The sequence below is a fragment of the Natator depressus genome, chromosome 1 (genome assembly GCF_965152275.1).
Source record: "Natator depressus isolate rNatDep1 chromosome 1, rNatDep2.hap1, whole genome shotgun sequence".
In the NCBI taxonomy this organism is placed as follows: Eukaryota; Metazoa; Chordata; order Testudines; family Cheloniidae; genus Natator; species Natator depressus.
Window position 1 is genome coordinate 130,934,958 of NC_134234.1, and position 22,322 is coordinate 130,957,279.

The 22,322-nt window shown below is 42.6% G+C and overlaps 1 protein-coding gene across 4 annotated transcripts in view; it reads left to right on the plus strand.

Annotated features, from left to right (window-relative positions):
* Nucleotides 1–22,322, plus strand: part of WWC3 (WWC family member 3) — a 170,557-nt gene that overhangs the window by 91,918 nt on the left and 56,317 nt on the right. For all 4 annotated transcript variants that reach the window (XM_074966515.1, XM_074966528.1, XM_074966521.1 and 1 more), the window contains exons 7-8: nt 3,570–3,719; nt 6,047–6,120. In XM_074966515.1, coding sequence (XP_074822616.1) covers nt 3,570–3,719; nt 6,047–6,120 — 224 coding nt within the window. The remainder of the gene's footprint in view (nt 1–3,569; nt 3,720–6,046; nt 6,121–22,322) is intronic.

Sequence of the window (22,322 nt, forward strand, 5' to 3'; positions counted from 1 at the left end):
CTAATAACATTGTTGCCCCTCTTGACCATTACAGCTTGTCCTATGGTTTTTAAAAATTCAATGATCCACCTTTTTGGCTTCAACTTCCAGCGGAGGACTAGTAGTACTATGATGTACTAGTCCAGATAACTGGAATGTAATCACATATGATTGTATGAAGCCTCTTCATCCCTATCTCACTATCATTAGGCATTAACCTCTCCCCTTTCCTTTTTTTAAGTCTCAACTACATACCATATGTTAGCATTATACACATTATTAAAAAAACCCAGAGAGCCTGTGGGCTTGGAAAGATGACAAGGATAGTTCTGTTAAATCACCTCTGCTGTATGTGGAAGGGAATATCTTGGCTGCTAACTTTTAGGAGCCTAGTAAATTAACATAGCCTTTCAAATGCATCTTTCATCTCTCTCTGCAGTAGTTTAATCATGTTCTGTTACCTTTTGTTTGACTAATTATCTCGGTATCTTGTAATCTTCTTATATTATGTTTCCATAGTTTAAAAATTATTCAGTCTCTGAAGCATTACCCAAAGGTCAGCTGATGGACTACAAAACATTGTCTAAGTAGGCAGAACAGTGAAGTCTCTATTAAAAATTTCAGCCTTGGCAACTTTCAGTATATTTGCTATTTTGTATTGGCCAACTTTTAAAATGGTTTTCAGCCTTCCACATGCCACGGCTAGTGAGAATAATTAGAAAAGCAATTCTTCCTGGATTCCATAATGCACATTTGGGGAAAGTAACTGGCAGTTTAAAGACTTGTGTATGAGAAATCTTGGATCAGCTCAACTACTGACCTTGTTTAACTCTCCCACTAGACTATTTTTTTTTATTCTTATGTCTTAACCCAGCAACACAGTGTCCACCTAAAAGACTGAGAAGTCTTGAGAATTGGACCTTTAAAACAAACTTTAAGAGTGATAGCAGTGGCCTAAAAGTACTATTAAGTAGTTACAAATCTAGGATCAAGTTAAATATCATGGACTGAAATGGGTCCTCTGGCAAGCCTGGAATAAGAAGTCATACAGAACAAATGAGACATTTAGGATGATATTGGTCGTTGGTTTTAGATCTGTTTTACTGATGAGAATTGAAGTTGTCACAATTGTGTATTTCTTCCAGTGCGTTTTATGGTGCAATAGTCTTTTAATATTCATTTGTTTCAAAATTAGTAGTTACATATTTTATTCAATTTCGGCATACTTTACAATCATGACCCAATTTTAAGATTTAACAAAATAAAAATATTTAAATTTCAAAATATGAGTATATCAGTCATATAGAACCAGAATGAAGTCTGTTTAAAATTTTCCATATTACTCTTACATTTTAAAAACATTGCTTAGCAGGAGAAGGGAAAAAAAATCTCACTCACAATAAACACATTTTGGAAAAAGCAGTGGTTATGGAGGAATTGGGAGTTTTATGTGTAAACACTTCGTAAATTATTCCAGAAAGAGGAAATAGAAAACTTCATAACTACCTCTTAATCTAAATCTGTAAGGTGTAGGCAGTGGACCTAAACATAGCAGAGGTGACTCAGTCTTCTGTAGGTGCTCAGAAAACTGTGGCTGTTGTAGAAATATGATAATTGGACGAGGATATGTGGGAGAGAAGTCTGAGGCAAGGAAGGAAGAGGGGGACAGATTTAAACTGGGTGCTGTGGTTAGAAATAATGCCATATATGTGGTGTCATTGCTCCAAAAAGATGGGGGAATGTTTATAAAAGTTTGTGTGCGTGGTTAGACTTCTGAGAGCTACTCTTCCCCCGTGCCTCCAAAGTGTAGATTTATATTGATTTTGTCTGCGCCAGTGTGTGTGTTTCTTTTTTAATTTTAACATCCATTGACAGCCCTGGGGAGATTTTCTTTTTTTTTTTTTTTACTGGGTTGGGGGATTGAGTAGGAAATATTGAAGTTGAAGAGTTGTTTCTATCTAACATGAAGTACAGGTCTCTTGCCCCAAAATAGTATCTGATTGTGTGTGTGTGTATTTGATATAGTGTCCCCAGGACAGAGCTATGAAGTGGGAGAAATTTCAGGCAGAAGACCCCCATTGCCCTACACCCAGCACAGCTCCATTTTCCCTGTACCTCGTGGAGATGAATGACTTCGAGCCGGGCAGGATAGATGAAAGTGGGACCACACCATGTGGTAGAGCATGTGTGGGAATCAGAGGGCACCAGGCCCCTCTCCTCTATTAGCTTTCAGGAAGGGCTTTTTTCTTGCTTCTGTAGTTGTCCAATTGTAAGCAAAGGGGAGATGCCAGTAGTACCATGTTGTCTGCAGCTCTTTGTGAACTACGGTTTGAGAACCACTGAGCTATATTATGTCCTTTTTTTCTTAATAAATTGGGTGTGCCTAATAACTAAAGGTTGTTGCAAATTCGCAATCCCCATAGGAACCTAAAATCAGCAAACTGTGTTTCACTGGCACTGAGCCTCTGTAGTTTAGAATCCGATTAGTTCTTTGTAAGGTAACAGTCTTCTACCTGATGCTGGTCAGTATGGTCATAGTAGGTTAACTTAATTTTTGATGGGATTTGTTAGTGTGGCTTATCTCTTTTTGGGAATGTGTGGGAGAAGTTTATTTAAATATTTTATGTTTAATTTTTTCACAGTGGTGCATGCCAGTGGTCTCTCTCATGCATGCCACACTGTATGGTTTTTGTTTTAATTGTGCCAAAAGAAAAAATCTTTTGAAAGGTTGCAGGAGTGGGTGAATAATCAAATAGTCAAATCATGAAATTAAGAATTGGCTATTTATCTTGAAGGGAAACTCTGCTTAATGGAAACTTTAAAAACCCCAAATCATGTTGTCTAAGCTTGTATAAAAATAATGATATTTGCTTTCTTCTTTTAATTAACATTTAATTTTAACAAATTGAAAACTTGCCTTCTTACTGGCAGTTGCCATTTTGCATGATTGTGTCTTACCTGTCGTTCTCCCTCTGTGCTGTTCTACACCCTTACCGACACAGTCTGCTCAGATCCACAGATTTCACAGTGCTGTCCTTCCTGCAATCCAAGTGAAAAACCTCTCTGGCTGCATGGACCTTGCGATTGTAGAATCCAGGGATGGAATTAACTGTGATTTCAAATTGAAGCAATGGGTGATATTTTTTCAGGATGGGTGAGGGATCAGTCACTGAGGAGTGTCATGTATTTGACACAGGGGCAGGTAAGACATGGCTCTGCTGTCTGTCGTGGAAGATGGCAGCTGCTGTGTATAAAGTCAGAGCTAATCACACCTCTGAAAACTGGAAAATTTGACAGATATTTCTTAGCTATTTGTTGTTCTTGGATTTAAACTACATTAGTTTTAATATACACTTACATACAATATACAATCATTGGCGGGTTTTGGAAATAGAGTTTTCAAAACAAAGTTCCCATTTCACAGAATGAAATGATAAATTTGACTTTCTTACAGGTAGCTTTTTTAATAAACCTCCTATTATATCCCAATAATAGAAAAAGTAGTGGGTGGAATAATTCTCCTATTTTTTTTTAAATGGACAACCAAAATTAGATTCTATTAGATCACTTTTTTAATGTTCTTTTTTTAGAGCCTGGCGAAGCTAACGGATGGATTCAGGAATAGCTGTTGTATTACAGACTCTCTGCAAGGTCTTCAGCACAATTCTGGTTCACTCAGTGACTCCTGTTTACCTCAACAACACTGTGATGCTTGTTCTCAAACTGACATCACTGGAGAGGTATGTGTTCCAATGTGAGATGTTTGCTGTGGAAAATAAGCTGCTTTTATGTTAGTCACATGATTATGGTTCGTTTTCCATTTTAATTCAAAGATGTTTTGGCTGCGGTGGAATGGATGCTTGGAAGAAAATACTGTTTGTTTTTTTTCTCCATTTTTTTAAAAGAATCCATTTTAGTTTAATAGTATGCAAATAATGTTCACTAGTTATGTGCTTTGTGATTCTAATCCTCAAACATGCAAAAGGCCTTTGTGAAATGTGTTTGCAAAGGAATCTGCTCCTCAGTTCCATCAGTCTGGGCTGAAGTGATCACTTTCTTACCATCGCCATGACTAATGGGCAGATGGCAAAGTAGATTTTGAATAATAGTTCCCCACAGGAGTGTTCACAAGCCTCCCAGTCTGTGGTTTTGCCTTTTTATAGTGCAATTGTTGCCAGCTGTTTGCACCAAGCATCAAACTTTTACTAGTATTACAGCCATGCTGGAGGGGAAAAAATAAAGGATTGTAGGTGCCCAGTTTGACATTTGCTTCAAGGACTTGTTACCCTCTGAGCTGTCATGTTTCTTTACCACAATGGTTTCATCTTTTCATCTGGATTAAAAGATCCAAGATCTAAGTTGATTTCCACTCCTTTCTTCCAAGATAGAGAGAAATTTACAACTTAAATTAGGGCTCTAATATTTTTTCTTAATAAGAATCCACTTCCTTCTAGATCTAGTCGGTCAGGCTTTCGCTGTCATTTCCTTCAAGTCCTTCTTTAAAACATGTTCAAGAAAAGTATAAGAGCACCACACTTAAACAACCCAATGTGAATTACACTGTCATGTGCATGCCTGTTAAAGTGGTTACCATGCACTGCTACTTTGGTCGTTTGAATTAGATTTTCATGGGCAAAGAGTAAGCAACTGCATCTGAGGAAATTAGAAGTGTAGTTGAGAGCCCATTCACAGTGAGATAGTATAAGAATTTGAATGTTACTTCAGATACAAAGATTGTTACAATTCAAGATCTTTAAGTTAACTGCTTTTTCTGAGTGTTGTATACCATGCATTTTTCTTCGGTCCGTTTTCCCTCTAGTCCCTTTCACCCATGAGTGATGGGTGAGTAGAAAGGGAATTTTTTATAAATACGACGTGTGATTGTGGTCTGTGAAGAGTTTGAAGGAATTTATCTGGCACTAACTTTTTCTCACATGGTCCAAAGTGAGAGTCATGTGGTACAATTGGAAAGTCATTTGTTGAAATTGGTGGTGGGTCAGACTGCAGGCTCCTAGTTTACCAAAAGGATAATAGCCATATCCTCTGCTTCAGAATGCACACTGAATACCATCCAAGACAAACCAACTACGGTTATCTTTTGAAGACTAAGTTTGTATAGTATACATTTGGTTAGAAAATATAAATGTATAACTGCATAGGGATAACCCTTGCACTCCTGAATTTGAAAAATATTCTGGAGTGGGGGAATTAGTATCAGCTGATGGTTGAGTGTGGGAAATTGGTGGATTGTGTTACCTGTGCCTGAAGGTGCATAGAGTAGGATAGGCAATTGACAAGGGACTAGAAGCTCAGTGATCTGGTGTGTATGGGGATCCAGAGAAGTTTATAGCTATTAAGCTATATGTGGCTGGCTGGGAGAGGAACTAAAGCTGCACGGGATAGAGCATATTGCCCAAGGAGGGTTTGCAGAAGAGAGCTAGCTTTGCTACAGTAAGAACTGCAGCATGGTGACAATGCTGAAACCTTTTGATTCAAGAAGCAGTTGTAGCACATTGGAATAAAACTGTTTAATCTGTTTGTTTCTAGATAAATTTAAGGCAAAGAGACATGGATTCCAGGGACTAAAATACTGAGTAATGCTTTAACATATAGGGAACATCTTTATTTTTGCTTTGGAAGCAAAACCCCAATGACTTTGCACTGAATTTTCCCATAAAATAAGAATACTACTGTGATAAGCAGTTAAATATTGCACTCATTGGATACATCCTGTACTTTACATTTTGAACTCTGACTTAGGAAGGGCTTGACAATGCATAATTAAGTGTTACTAACTCGTTTAATTTCCAGAAAGGCTGTTTTTACTGAGAGAGCTAACTTTACACTTACTGCACCTTTAGATAATTTATTAATAACCCAATTTCCTATCTTAAGAATCCAAACTATCTCTTGCAGACACATTTTTATTTGAAACATTGACAGTTTTTTGGTAAGCTTGGGTGGGGAGACTACATTTTATTTTTAGTCTTTTTACAATGTTTGTTACTAATGTGTGTTGTGTTTCTCCACCTTTCCTTCTCTTCCTGGTCCTCAACTCCAAAAAAAGTTTTGCTTTGATGATAAAACAAGACTTGTGGACAAAGTAAGACTGAGCTGGCAATATGAAGAGGCCAAAAAGAGGTAAGTAAACTTAAGCCTGTTGTCTGTTCTTTGTGACTACAGCTTTGGAAATAGATTTGAAGCAAAGCAACGATATCACTTTCAGTTTACCTCCTGAAACAATTTTAGAAAGATTAATTAACTGAATTTGCTAGTGCTTAGTCCAGAGGTAGTTGAGGTTTGCTGTAACATAACATTATCAGTAAGATTACAATATTTGTTTTCAGGGGAAAATCCAAGTGTCAGACATATCAGAAGCCCCATATACACTTGCACTAGTTTAAAACGGTGGTTTTAAAGTGGCTTTGTTAAACCGTTGCAAAACCCTGTGTGGACACTCTTAATTTAAATCCAGTTTATATCTGTTTAGCTCTTTGGTAAATTTACAGGACAAGCTAAACCAATATAACCAGTTTTAAGTCAATATAAGTATGACTGCATAAAGGCTTGCACTAGTTTAACTAAATCAGTGTAGATAAGGCTTAAAACTCAAAGCGAGCTAGTGAAAACGAAACTTTCTTAACTGAACAGCAGTGCTTTTAAACTTTTAAGATCTCTAATTAACAAAGGGTGGTTTTTATTTTTAAAAACAAAATGTTTGAAAGTTGGTTCATCCTTCACTAATTCCTTCGGTCATACCTGCCTACCTAGTGATTTGACTTTTTTTTTTTTTTTGCATTAGTGTATCAATCCTGCAGAACATAACACTGTAAAAGTAAATTGGACACTCTTCTGGTTTATGCATCAAGAAAATTGTTAACTAATTTCTGTTTGCTGTGCTACTTAGCAGCTCTATTCTCCTCAAATTATGTGCTCAGTTACACCTGTACAATTGAAGGTGATAGGGTAGCACTAATATAAATGGTAATTTGAGGACAATGAGATTGCATCGCTGTAATTGTGCTTTTTATAGGTGGGGTTGGTAGCACCTTTAAGATTGCGTGACACCTCCCACAACCATGTGTTCAGTAGCATATAACTTTGCCAAAACTTAACCTTTGGGTCTGACATTTTCCAAGCCAGGTGTCTGCCTTAGCCTAAATTTTTCAACATTTCAAGCAAAGTGGTTCAGGCATTTCTCAGAATGAGGCTAGAAAAAATAGATATTTGCTCATGATAAAAAATTATGGTGACCTTTTCTTTTGGTAGCTATAGCACTCCCATGCTTGGGAGCAGAGTCTTGACATTTGGCAGGGGGTGAGGGTAACACTGTGTCAGGGATTTTCTTTTCTCCATTCCTGTGAAAATGAGAATAATCTTGCCCTGCCACAGCTAAGCACCAGGACTGAAAGCAGGGAGGCTGACTCTCATCCATTCTCAGTGCACTGCTGCTGGACCCAGGAAGCAAGCAGCAGGAAGCAGTCTGATGTGAATGCAGGGGGCACAAGAGCTGGATGTGGGAGGAAGGGAGAGGGAGGAAATACATTGGGGCAAAGAATTGAACAGGGGTTACTGGAGTTGACCGGACAAGGAGACTGGGACTGGGAGACAGATTGCAAGAAACCTAGGGAGAGAGACTGGGATTGAGAGCCAGTGAGGATGGAGAACATGGGTAGTGGAGGATGGGGGAAAAGGGGAAAAACCGATTAGACAAGGTTCTGAGAGTGGGGGAACTGGGACTGGGTGGGTGAGGAGGAACTGGGAATAGCTGAGCAAGGAGTATGAGAGGAGGAGTCCTGGGGGTGAGACAAGGACTTGTTGGGCAGTGAGACTGTGATTAGGATTAGGAGGCTGGGACTGGCTAGGTGGGGAGAATGGCACTGGGACAAAGAGCCAGGGGTGGAAAACAGACAGGCATGTTGCAAGGCACAGAGCAGAAGAAGTCTTGGATGGAATGGACAGAAGAGTCTGTGTCCACCAGACACAGTCCCTCCAAAGGCTGGAGTGGAACTTAAGATTCCTGAGCTTCCTCTGCTGCCATCAAATATCACTGAAACCCACTGTCAGAGGGTGTGTTTCATCCCCCTCTACTGCCGGACCGCACAGAGCAGTGGTGCCCAAACTTTTCCTGTCGCTTTCCATACCAATAATGGAGGAGCTTGGGATGATGGTGGAACTGGGGGCAGAACTGGGTATGGGGGAGGAACTGGGGCAGAGGCGGAGTTGACCTGGGGGCAGAGAGGGAATGAGGGCAGAACTGGGCTAGATGACGAGCAGGGGATGGAGTGGAACTGTGGCTGCGGCCAGAGCTGGGTAGGGGGTGGAGTGGAACTGGGGCTGGGGCCGGAACTGGAGTGGGGCTGGGTGGCGCTCCCTACCCACCCCTCTCCCTTTTGGGGGCTGGCCCGGCCCCACTGGACTTCCTGAACATTCCTCAGGTCTCCCTATGGGTGCACACCCCACAGTTTGGAGACCCCTTAGTTCAAATCTCAGAAGTCTGTGTGGGAGATCTAAAGGTTCCAATGCTACTAATCATCCACATAGGTGTCAATATGATGCTATTTGATAGAATTTTTGTTTTTTCAGTTTTCTTTTTTTTTTTAAAAGCAAGGAATTTACCCAAAAACTGTGTTAAAAGAACACTATTACAGTTGCAAAGTCAAGCATTTAGAAGTTAGGAAATGCCAAAATTAAGGCTGTCTGTGCACCCTTTGTGCATACAAGCAATGTGATACAATCTTTAATAACATAATCACACACCTTTTTTCCACAGATCACCTCCCTCTTTCAGTGCATGGTATGGACCTGATCTGGAAATGAATCAGGGTCCTGTAGTGAAAGGGAGGCTATAGTCTCCAGGACCTGTTTCACGTGTACCAGAAGTTGGGAGGTGTGTAGTGAATTAGGCAGTGGATTGCAGGATGAGACTGGAGGGTGTCATTGTTAAAGTAGTTAAATGCTGCCCTGGAGAACAGGATTCTGTCCCTGCCTCTGTCACAGAAGTCCTGTGTGATGCTTGTCAAATCACTTGTTTCAGGGCTGGTAGTTGGAAGAACTTCTATTTAATTAAAAAAAAAACACTGTGTTTTAGTTAGTCTCTAAGGTGCCACAAGGACTCCTTGTTGTTTTTATAAGACCTAATTTAATCTGAAATCTCGAGGGGGTAGGACCTAGAAATTTAACTCTTTGATCTGGTTAAAAGTTTTTCAAGTTGTTGCTCCTTTTCATTTACTTCAAAGAGTTAAGGAATCCTGTTTTGTTTGTTAGGGCCAACACATATGCCACTTAATTGTCCAACTGTGATTGTGAGTTTGGAGGGAAGAAAAAACTAATATATTTCACTGGGTCATTACTTTTTATATAATTGGGAAAACATGACTGAGGAATGATTCAAAAGATAGACATTTATAATGTACAGTTTTTTAACACACTGGTTACAAACCTGCTAAAAACACTGGCCTATTGGCACTCTGGATAGTGCAGCTCACTGCGGTCATAAACCTAGAGGGAAGGCCAAAGAAATTAGAAAGGATCTTGGTTTGGGCAGTAGTGAAAGACCATGCTAAAACAGTCAGCTTCTTTAAATCACCTTTGTCCGGCTTGTCCTCGTCCCTCCACGAACGCAAGTCAACGCCACACCATTCCATTTTGTTGTGAGCACTTTCTTTCCATTTCTGTCCAGAGTTTTGTCATGGGATCGGCCCGCTGGGGTCTGCCCAGCAGTTGCTTGTGGTCTCTGGGGATCCAGTCACTGATGCAGGTTGTCCATCTATTGTCTTGCCTGCGGATTACATGACCCGCCCATCTTTGCTTGGCATCGTACACTGCCTGCACTGCATAACTTCTGTAAATGCACTCATATATATAGTGCCATGTGACATGGTACAGAGAAACTAGTCAAAGGCCTTGCCCCATATTTACAGTCTAGGAGAGATGTGACATTGATCAAGGATGAAGGAGGAGAGAAGTGTGGTTTGTGCAATATAATATAATAGGGGTTATTTGTATCTTACTGTATAAATCATGTGGGACGGGGTGTTAGTTAGATTTTCTGAGGTACAATCAGATATTCTACATGTCCTTCACAGAAGATTTTTTGTTTGATGCCAGGATAAACATATTGGTTGCTTCTTTTTGTTGTAGCATGTAGCACAAGCATAAATAGAGGGGAAATGCTGAGCGTTTCACGAAGTGTGAGGTACTTGTGTTATCTGAACATCAATAAGTGACCTGGTTAAAACCTTTCTCTACGAACTAAATTTAGACTTTTTTTTAATCGAATAAAAAAGGCCCTCTGTTTTAAAAATATTTTTCTAAAATTGCCACAAGGATACAATTTTGCTATCCTGGGATAACAGCTTTGACAATGAACTGTTGTTCAACAGAAGTGTGTTAGTTGCTTTTAAAAAGTCTTTATTTTGCCCAGTATAATGTACAGTAGTAATCGGCATTTTAAGTTTTGAGTGGAACTGCACAAAGCTCAGTATGCCCCTACCAGTTATCTCTGGTCACATTCTTCATTTATCATGCATTCCTTCCCTTTAGCTTGCTGGCATTTCTGTAGAGCTTTTGTCTCCATTAAATATTTTTGTCTTCAGCCTCGCTTCGCTGATGAAACATCTATTGTAACTGCACAGCGTGGGTGCAGGAATGTGCTATGTTGGATTAAAATCTACAAACTAGAAAATTAAAATGCTTCAGTATATAATAATTGTAAAACATTTTAACATGACTCCTTGCTTCTTAAATGTAACATGGAATCAATCTGTTATGCTGGTAGCACACAGTGAATCAGTACACTATAAATTCTTCTGTTTATTCGGAGAAAAAAAAAGTTAACAGAATATTTAAAATAGACTCACAGTGTAGGGTGGAAACCACCTCCATTTTCTCTTTCTAAAAAAATGGAAAAAAGTAAAAGTGGTAATATTTGGCATGCCATAGCCTATCTGTACTCCTACAGAGTCAGGAAGATAGAGCAGCTTCAGATAGCAGTAACCTTTTGGCTTTGCCATGTGTAAAGGAAAAAAAAATACGATTTTCTATTTGATTTACGTGTTGTGTGCATAGCCTCTTGGTAGAGAAGTGCAAGAGTGAGATTTCAGATTGAGCTCCTTAGGGGGAAAAAGACCCAGTAGCAGTAGAAAAATTTCCCTTGGCTAATTCTACTCCCTCCCTTCCCATTGAAGGTGATCTGAGTTGAAATCCCTCTTTCAAAAATTCTCATCCTGTACCATCCTGCGTGACTTGACATTTACATAAATTAAGACATGCACAGAGATTTTCTACAGTTTCCCATATTGGATAATTCGCCTCCTCTTGTGAGCAGCTTCTGCAGGATGGAGTTGGGGATTCTGACCGCCTTTAAGTTCTAGAGAAAACATCCTTTCTCCCACATTGAATCCATTGCTCTGGGTACATGAAGCTCATAATTCACGTGTGTTACTGTTCAGTCCAGCTCCCTGGGAAGCTACATCTATTTCCTTCCACCCCTTACTCTGCCCTCCCCACCTTTTAAAAAATATCGGCTGAATGCTACGCCATGGGATTTACTGTTTGTCTGTGAGCCCTGGCAGTCTCGCCCTACAGAACTGTGGTCACATTAATACAGTCTCACTTGGAGCAGTGACCCAAGCACCTTCTTGGAGCACTGGTATTGGGTTCAGTTGCTATATCAGTGAGAGCCTACCTCTTCAGAAAGTAGTTGGTGGAAGCTGGAAAGGCCATCATAGACCACTGCTCTGACAGAATTGTCGCATAGCAAGAGAAATCAAAAGCAAAATTGCTTCTTTCAAAACTCTGAATGGTGCTAATAGTTTAATGCCTTATATGAGCTTCCATCAGCAAAACCATCTGAAATATTCTAGTAACTATGCCACATCTCCCATGAAGTATATGATTATGCTTCTGAACATAAGAACGGCCATCCTGAGTCAGACGAAAGGTCCATCTAGTCCAAGTATCCTGTCTTCCGACAGTGGCCAATGCCAGGTGCCCCAGAGGAAATGAACAGAACAGGTAATCATCAAATGATGGGCCTGAGGAGGGAGTCTACCAGCACTCCCAGCTATCTTCAAGACACCACTGACTTCCTGAGGAAACTACAATCCATCTTCCTGAAAACACCATCCTGGCCACTATGGGTGCAGAAGCCCTCTACACCACCATTCCACACAAAGATGGACTACAAGCCGTCAGGAACAGTATCCCCGATAATGGCATGGCAAACCTGGTGGCTGAACTTTGTGACTTTGTCCTCACCCATAACTATTTCATATTGGGGACAGTGTATACCTTCAAATCAGCATGGCCCCACAGTATGCCAACATTTTTATGGCTGACTTAGAACAACGCTTCCTCAGCTCTCGTCCCCTAATGCCCCTACTCTACTTGCACTACATTGATGACATCTTCATCATCTGGACCCATGGAAAAGAAGCCCTTGAGGAATTCCACCATGATTTCAACAATTTCCATCCCACCATCAACCTCAGCCTGGACCAGTCCACACAAGAGATCCACTTCCTGGACACTACGGTGCTAATAAGCGATGGTCACATAAACACCACCCTATACCGGAAACCTACTGACCGCTATTCCTACCTACATGCCTCCAGCTTTCATCCAGACCACACTACACGATCCATTGTCTACAGCCAAGCTCTGCGGTACAACCGCATTTGCTCCAACCCCTCAGACATAGGCAAACACCTACAAGATCTCTATCAAGCATTCTTACAACTACAATACCCACCTGCTGAAGTGAAGAAACAGATTGACAGAGCCAGAAGAGTAGCCAGAAGTCACCTACTACAGGACAGGCCCAACAAAAAATAACAGAACGCCACTAGCCACCACCTTCAGCCCCCAACTAAAACCTCTCCAACGCATCATCAAGGATCTACAACCTATTCTGAAGCACGACCCATCACTCTCACAGATCTTGGGAGACAGGCCAGTCCTTGCTTACAGACAGCCCCCCCAGCCTGAAGCAAATACTCACCAGCAACCATACACCACACAACAGAACCACTAACCCAGGAACCTATCCTTGCAACAAAGCCTGTTGCCAGTTGTGTCCACGTATCTATTCAGGGGACACCATCATAGGACCTAATCACATCAGCCACACTATCAGAGGCTCGTTCACCTGCACATCTACCAATGTGATATATGCCATCATGTGCCAGCAATGCCCCTCTGCCATGTACCTTGGTCAGATCGGACAGTCTCTACGCAAAAGAATAAATGGACACAAATCAGATGTCAAGAATTATAACATTCAAAAACCAGCTGGAGAATACTTCAATCTCTTTGGTCACTCAATTACAGACCTAAAAGTTGCAATTCAACAAAAAAACTTCAAAAACAGACTCCAACGAGAGACTGCTGAATTGGAATTAATTTGCTAACTGGATACAATTAACTTAAGCTTGAATAGAGACTGGGAGTGGTTGAGTCATTACACAAAGTAAAACTATTTCCCCTTGTTTATCCCCCCCCCCCACCCACCCACTGTTCCTCAGACGTTCTTGTCAACTGCTGGAAATGGCCCACCTTGATTATCACTACAGAAGGTTTCCTCCTCACCCCTCCCCCCCCCGCTCTCCTGCTGGTAATAGCTCATCATAAGTGATCACTCTCCTTAGTGTGTATGGTAACACCCATTGTTTCATGTTTTCTGTGTACATAAATCTCCCCATTGTATTTTCCACTGAATGCATTCGATGAAGTGAGCTGTAGCTCACGAAAGCTTATGCTCAAATAAATTGGTTAGTCTCTAAGGTGCCACAAGTACTCCTTTTCTTTTTGCGAATACAGACTAACACGGCTGCTACTCTGAAAAAAGGAAGTATATTTTCATAAAAGAAAAGGAGTACTTGTGGCACCTTAGAGACTAACAAATTTATTTGAGCATAAGCTTTCGTGAGCTACAGCTCACTTCATCGGATGTATTCAGTGGAAAATACAGTGGGGAGATTTATATACATGTCTACACTACGGAATTAGGTTGAATTTATAGAAGTCGGTTTTTTAGAAATCTGTTTTATATATTCGAGTGTGTGTGTCCCCACAGAAAATGCTCTAAGTGCATTAAGTGCATTAACTCGGCGGAGTGCTTCCACAGTACCGAGGCTAGAGTCGACTTCCGGAGCGTTGCACTGTGGGTGGCTATCCCACAGTTCCCGCAGCCTCTGCTGCCCATTGGAATTCTGGGTTGAGATCCCAATGCCTGATGGGGCTGACACATTGTCGCGGGTGGTTCTGGGTACATATCGTCAGGCCCCCGTTCCCTCCCTCCCTCCGTGAAAGCAAGGGCAGACAATCATTTCACACCTTTTTTCCTGAGTTACCTGTGTAGACGCCATACCACGGCAAGCATGGAGCCCGCTCAGGTAACCGTCACCGTATGTCTCCTGGGTGCTGGCAGACATGGTACTGCATTGCTACACAGCAGCAGCAACCCATTGCCTTGTGGCAGCAGACGATACAGTACGACTGGTAGCCGTCATCGTCATGTCCGAGGTGCTCCTGGCCACGTCGGCCAGGAGCGCCTGGGCAGACAAGGGCGCAGGGACTAAATTTGGAGTGACTTGACCAGGTCATTCTCTTTAGTCCTGCAGTCAGTCCTATTGAACCGTCTTATGGTGAGCAGGCGGGCGATACGGATTGCTAGCAGTCCTATTGCATCATCTTCTGCTGGGCAGCCATGAGATGTGGATGGCATGCAGTCCTTCTGCACCGTCTGCTGCCAGCCAAAGATGTAAAAGTAGATGGAGTGGATCAAAACAAGAAATAGACCAGATTTGTTTTGTACTCATTTGCTTCCGCCCCCGTCTAGGGGACTCATTCCTCTAGGTCACACTGCAGTCACTCACAGAGAAGGTGCAGCGAGGTAAATCTAGCCATGTATCAATCAGAGGCCAGACTAACCTCCTTGTTCCAATAAGAACAATAACTTAGGTGCACCATTTCTTATTGGAACCCTCCGTGAAGTCCTGCCTGAAATACTCCTTGATGTAAAGCCACCTCCTTTGTTGATTTTTAGCTCCCTGAAGCCAACCCTGTAAGCCGTGTCGTCAGTCGCCCCTCCCTCCGTCAGAGCAACGGCAGACAATCGTTCCGTGCCTTTTTTCTGTGCGGACGCCATACCAAGGCAAGCATGGAGGCCGCTCAGCTCACTTTGGCAATTAGGAGCACATTAAACACCACACGCATTATCCAGCAGTATATGCAGCACCAGAACCTGGCAGAGCGATACCGGGCGAGGAGGCGACGTCAGCATGGTCACGTGAGTGATCAGGACATGGACACAGATTTCTCTGAAAGCATGGGCCCTGCCAATGCATGCATCATGGTGCTAATGGGGCAGGTTCATGTTGTGGAACGCCGATTCTGGGCTCGGGAAACAAGCACAGACTGGTGGGACCGCATAGTGTTGCAGGTCTGGGACGATTCCCAGTGGCTGCGAAACTTTCGCATACGTAAGGGCACTTTCATGGAACTTTGTGACTTGCTTTCCCCTGCCCTGAAGCGCATGAATACCGAGATGAGAGCAGCCCTCACAGTTGAGAAGCGAGTGGCGATAGCCCTGTGGAAGCTTGCAACGCCAGACAGCTACCGGTCAGTTGGGAATCAATTTGGAGTGGGCAAATCTGCTGTTGGGGCTGCTGTGATGCAAGTAGCCCACGCAATCAAAGATCTGCTGATATCAAGGGTAGTGACCCTGGGAAATGTGCAGGTCATAGTGGATGGCTTTGCTGCAGTGGGATTCCCTAACTGTGGTGGGGCCATAGACGGAACCCATATCCCTATCTTGGCACCGGAGCACCAAACCGGCGAGTACATAAACCGCAAGGGGTACTTTTCAATAGTGCTGCAAGCTCTGGTGGATCACAAGGGATGTTTCACCAACATCAACGTGGGATGGCCAGGAAAGGTACATGACGCTCGCATCTTCAGGAACTCTGGTCTGTTTCAAAAGTTGCAGGAAGGGATTTTATTCCCAGACCAGAAAATAACTGTTGGGGACATTGAAATGCCTATATGTATCCTTTGGGACCCAGCCTATCCCTTAATGCCATGGCTCATGAAGCCGTACACAGGCAGCCTGGACAGTAGTCAGGAGCTGTTCAACTACAGGCTGAGCAAGTGCAGAATGGTGGTAGAATGTGCATTTGGACGTTTAAAGGCGCGCTGACGCAGTTTACTGACTCGCTTAGACCTCAGCGAAACCAATATTCCCACTGTTATTACTGCTTGCTGTGTGCTTCACAATATCTGTGAGAGTAAGGGGGAGACGTTTATGGCTGGGTTGGAGGTTGAGGCAAATGGCCTGGCTGCTGGTTACGCGCAGCAGGACACCAGGGTGGTTAGAAGAGCACAGGAAGGCGCGGTACGCATGAGAGAAGCTTTGAAAACCAGTTTCATGACTGGCCAGGCTACGGTGTGAAAGTTCTCTTTGTTTCTCCTTGATGAAACCCCCCGCCCCTTGGTTCATTCTACTTCCCTGTAAGCTAACCACCCTCCCCTCCTCCCTTCGATCATTGCTTGCAGGGGCAATAAAGTCATTGTTGCTCCACATTCATGCATTCTTTATTCATTCATCGCACAAATAGGGGATGACTACCAAGGTAGCCCAGGAGGGGTGGTGGAGGAGGGAAGGAAAATGCCACACGGCACTTTAAAAGTTTACAACTTTAAAATTTATTGAATGCCAGCCTTCTTTTTTTTGGGGCAATCCTCTGTGGTGGAGTGGCTGGTTGGCCGGTGGCCCCCCCACCGCGTTCTTGGGCGTCTGGGTGTGGAGGCTATGGAACTTGGGGAGGAGGGCGGATGGTTACACAGGGGCTGTAGTGGCAGTCTGTGCTCCAGCTGCCTTTGCTGCAGCTCAGCCATACACTGGAGCATACTGGTTTGGTCCTCCAGCAGCCTCAGCATTGAAAATCCTGCCTCCTCTCATCACGCTGCCGCCACTTACTCTCTTCAGCCCGCCACTTACTCTCTTCAGCCCGCCACCTCTCCTCCTGGTCATTTTGTGCTTTCCTGCACTCTGACATTATTTGCCTCCACGCATTCGTCTGTGCTCTGTCAGTGTGGGAGGACAGCATGAGCTCAGAGAACATTTCATCACGAGTGCGTTTTTTTTTTTTCTTTCTAATCTTCACTAGCCTCTGGGAAGGAGAAGATCCTGTGATCATTGAAACACATGCAGCTGGTGGAGAAAAAAGAAGGGACAGCGGTATTTAAAAAGACACATTTTATAAAACAATGGCTACACTCTTTCAGGGTAAACCTTGCTGTTAACATTACATACATAGCACATGTGCTTTCGTTACAAGGTCGCATTTTGCCTCCCCCCACCACATGGCTACCCCCTCAACCCTACCCCCTCCCCGTGGCTAACAGCGAGGAACATTTCTGTTCAGCCACAGGCAAACAGCCCAGGAGGAACGGGCTCCTCTGAGTGTCCCCTGAAGAAAAGCACCCTATTTCAACCAGGTGACCATGAATGATATCTCACTCTCCTGAGGATAACACAGAGAGATAAAGAATGGATGTTGTTTGAATGCCAGCAAACATACACTGCAATGCTTTGTTGTACAATGATTCCCGAGTACGTGTTACTGGCTTGGAGTGGTAAAGTGTCCTACCATGAAGGACACAATAAGGCTGCCCTCCCCAGAAACCTTTTGCAAAGGCTTTGGGAGTACATCCAGGAGAGCCGCGAATGCCAGGGCAAAGTAATCCTTTCACATGCTTGCTTTTAAACCAGGTATAGTATTTTAAAAGGTACGTTCACCGGAGGTCCCTTCTCCGCCTGCTGGGTCCAGGAGGCAGCCTTGGGTGGGTTCGGGAGGTACTGGCTCCAGGTCCAGGGTGAGAAACAGTTCGTGGCTGTCGGGAAAAGCGGTTTCTCTGCTTGCTTGCTGTGAGCTATCTACAACCTCATCATCATCATCATCTTCTTCGTCCCCAAAACCTGCTTCCGTGTTGCCTCCATCTCCATTGAAGGAGTCAAACAACACGGCTGCGGTAGTGGTGGCTGACCCCCCTAAAATGGCATGCAGCTCATCATAGAAGCGGCATGTTTGGGGCTCTGACCCGGAGCGGCCATTTGCCTTTCTGGTTTTCTGGTAGGCTTGCCTCAGCTCCTTAAGTTTCATGCGGCACTGGTTCGGGTCCCTGTTATGGCCTCTGTCCTTCATGCCCTGGGAGATTTTGACAAAGGTTTTGGCATTTCGAAAACTGGAACGGAGTTCTGATAGCACGGATTCCTCTCCCCATACAGCGATCGGATCCCGTACCTCCCGTTCAGTCCATGCTGGAGCTCTTTTGCGATTCTGGGACTCCATCATGGTCACCTCTGCTGATGAGCTCTGCATGGTCACCTGCAGCTTGCCACGCTGGCCAAACGGGAAATGAGATTCAAAAGTTTGCAGTTCTTTTCCTGTCTACCTGGGCAGTGCATCTGAGTTGAGAGTGCTGTCCAGAGCTGTCACAATGGAGCACTCTAGGATAGCTCCCAGAGGCGAATACCTTCGGATTGTGTCCACAGTACCCCAAATTCGACCCGGCAAGGCTGATTTAAGCGCTAATCCACTTGTCAGGGGTGGAGTAAGGAAATCGATTTTAAGAGCCCTTTAAGTCGAAATAAAGGGCTTCATCGTGTGGACGGGTGCAGGTTTATATCGATTTAACGCTGCTAAATTCGACCTAAAGTCCTAGTGTAGACCAGGGCATAGAGAAAATGAAACAATGGGAGTTACCATACACACTGTAAGGAGAGTGATCACTTAAGGTGGGCTATTACCAGCAGGAGAGTGGGGGGGGGGGGGCGGGGAGGAGAGAGGGAAGGGAACCTTTGTAGCGATAATCAAGGTGGGCCATTTCCAGCAGTTGACAAGAACGTCTGAGGAACAGTGTGTGTGGGGGAGGGGGGGATAGTTTTACTTTGTGTAATGACCCTTCCACTCCCAGTCTCTATTCAAGCCTAAGTTAACTGTATCCAGTTTGCAAATTAATTCCAATTCAGCAGTCTCTTGTGTCAGACGTCAAGAATTATAACATTCAAAAACCAGTCGGAGAACACTTCAAACTCTCTGGTCACTCGATCTCAGACCTAAAAGTGGCAATTCTTCAACAAAAAAACTTCAAAAACATACTTCCTTTTGTTTGTTTTAAACCTGCTACCTATTAATTTCATTTGGTGATTCCTAGTTTGTGTGTTAGGAGAAGGAGTAAATAACACTTTCTTATTTACTTTCTCCCCACCAGTCATGACTTTATAGACCTCTTATCCTATTCTCTCCCCCCCCCCCGCCCCTTAAGATCAAAAGTCCCTGTCTTCTTAATCTCTCCTCATATGGAAGCCATTCCATACCCCTAATCATTTTTGTTGCCCTTTTTTGTACCTTTTCCAGTTCCAGTATGTCTTTTTTGAGATGGGGTGACCACATCTGCACACAGTGTGTGGGCATACCATGGATTTATATAGAGGCAATATGATATTTTCTGTCTTATTATCTATCCCTTTCTTAATTATTCCCAACATTCTGTAAGCTTTTTTGACTGCTACTGTACATTGAGTGGATGTTTTCAGAGAACTATCCACAATGACTCGAAGAACTTTCTTGAGTGGTAACAGCTAATTTAGACCCCATCATTTTACATGTATAGTTGGGATTATGTTTTCCAATGTGCATTACTTAGCATTTATCAACACTGGATTTCATCCGTCATTTTTGTTGCCCAGTCACCCGGTTTTGTGTGCTCCTTTTGTAGCTCTTTGCAGTCTGCCTGGGACTTAACTATCTTGAGTAGTTTTGTATCATCTGCAAATTTTGCCATATAACTGTTTACCCCTCTTTCCAGATCATTTATGAATATGTTGAATAGGACTGGATGCAGTACAGACTTCTGGGGACACCACTGTTTATCTCTCTCCATTCTGAAAATTGACCATTTATTCCTACCCTTTGTTTCCTATCTTTTAATCAGTTACTAATCCATGAGAGGACCTTCCTTCTTATCCCATGACAGCTTTCTTTGCTTAAGAGCGTTTGGTGAGGGACCTTGTCAAAGGCTTTCTGAAAATTTAAGTATACTATATCCCCCTTGTCCCAGTATCCCCCATGTCCACATGCTTGTTGACCCCCCTCAGAGAATTTTCTAGTAGCTTGAGGTATGATTTCCCTTTACAAAAACTATGTTGACTCTTCCCCAACAAATTATGTTCATCTATATGTCTGGCAATTTTGTTCTATACTATAGTTTCAACCAGTTTGTCTGGTACTGAAGTCAGCCTTAGCACCCTGTAATTGCCAGGATCACCTCTGGAGCCCTTTTTAAAAATTGGTGTCACATTAGCTGTCCTCCAGTCATTTGGTACAGAAGTTGATTTAAATGATAGGTTACAAACTACAGTTAGTAGTTCTGCAATTTCACTTTTGAATTCCTTCAGAACTCTTGCGTGAATACCATCTGGTCCTGATGAATTATTACTGTTTAGTTTATCAATTTGTTCCAAAACCTCCTCTAATGACACCTCAATCTGCGACAGTGCCTCAGATTTGTCATCTAAACAGAATGGCTCAGGTTTGGGAATCTCCTTCACATCTTCAGCCATGAAGACTGATGCAAAGAATTCATTTAGTTTCTCCACAATGGCCTTATCTTTGAGTGCTCTTTTAGCATCTCGATTGTCTAGTGTCCCCACTGGCTGTTTAGCAGGCTTCCTGCTTCTGATGTACTTAAAAAATTTTTTGCTATTACTTTTTGAGTCTTTGGCTAGCTGTTCTTCAAATTCTTTTTTGGCCTTCCCAATTGTATTTTTGCACTTCATTTGCCAGTGTTTATGCTCCTTTCTATTTCCCTCACTAGGATTTAACTTCCACTTTTTAAAGGATGCCTTTTTGTCTCTCACTGCTTCTTTTAATTTGTTGTTTAGCCATGGTTGCACTTTCTTTGGTTTTCTTACTGTGTTTTTTAATTTAGGGTGTACATTTAAGTTGAGCCTCTATTACGGTGTCTTTAAAAAGTTTCCATGTAGCTCACAGGGATTTCACTTTTGGCACTGTGCCTTTTAATTTCTCTTTTACTAACTTCCTCATTTTTGTGTAGTTCCCCTTTCTGAAATTAAATGCTACGGTGTTGAGCTGCTATGGTGTTTCCCCCACCACAGGGATGTTAAATTTAATTATATTATGGTCACTATTACCAAGCGGTCCAGCTATATTCACCTCTTGAACCTGATCCTATGCTCCACTTAGGACTAAATCAAGAATTGCCTCCCCTTTTGTGGGTTCCAGGACTTGCTGCTCCAAGAAGCAGTCATTTAATGGGTCAAGAAACTTTATCTCTGCATTCTGTCCTGAGATGACATGTACCCAATCAATATGGGTATAGTTGAAATCCCCCATTATTATTATTGTGTTTTTTATTTTAATAGCCTCTCTAATCTCCCTGAGCATTTAACAGTCACTATCACCATCCTGGTCAGGTGGTCACTAATAGATCCCTACTGCTATATTCTTATTATCAGAGTATGGAATTACTAGGCATTGAGATTTTGTGGTGCAGTTTGGTTCATGGAAGATTTTTAAGTCATTTGATTCTATGCTTTTTTTCACATATAGTGCCACTCCCCCACCAGCACGACCTGTTCTGTCCTTCCGATATATTTTGTATCCTGGTATTACTGTGTCCCATTGAAAGAACAGGAGTATTTGTGGCACCTTAGAGACTAACAAATTTATTTGAGCATAAGCTTTCGTGGGCTACAGTCCACTTCATCGGATGCATGCAGTGGAAAATACAGTAGGATGATTTTATATACACAGAGAACATGAAACAATGGGTGTTATCATACACACTATAACGAGAGTGATCAGTTAAGGTGAGCTATTACCAGCAGGAGAGGAAAAAAAAAAACCTTTTGTAGTGATATTCAAGATCAGGCATTTCCAGCAGTCAACAAGAACGTGTGAGGAACAGTAGGGAGGAAAAATAAACATGGGGAAATAGTTTTACTTTGTGTAATGACACATCCACTCCCAGTCTCTATTCAAGCCTAATTTAATGGTGTCCAGTTTCCAAATTAATTCCAATTCAGCAATCTCTCATTGGAGTCTGTTTCTGAAGTTTTTTTGTTGTAATATTGCGACTTTTAGGTCTGTAATTGAGTGACCTACTGCATGCATCCGATGAAGTGGGCTGTAGCTCACGAAAGCTTATGCTCAGATAAGTTTGTTAGTCTCTTAGGTGCCACAAGTACTGTTCTTTTTGCGGATACAGACTAACACGGCTGCTACTCTGAAATGTGTCCCATTGATTATCTTCAT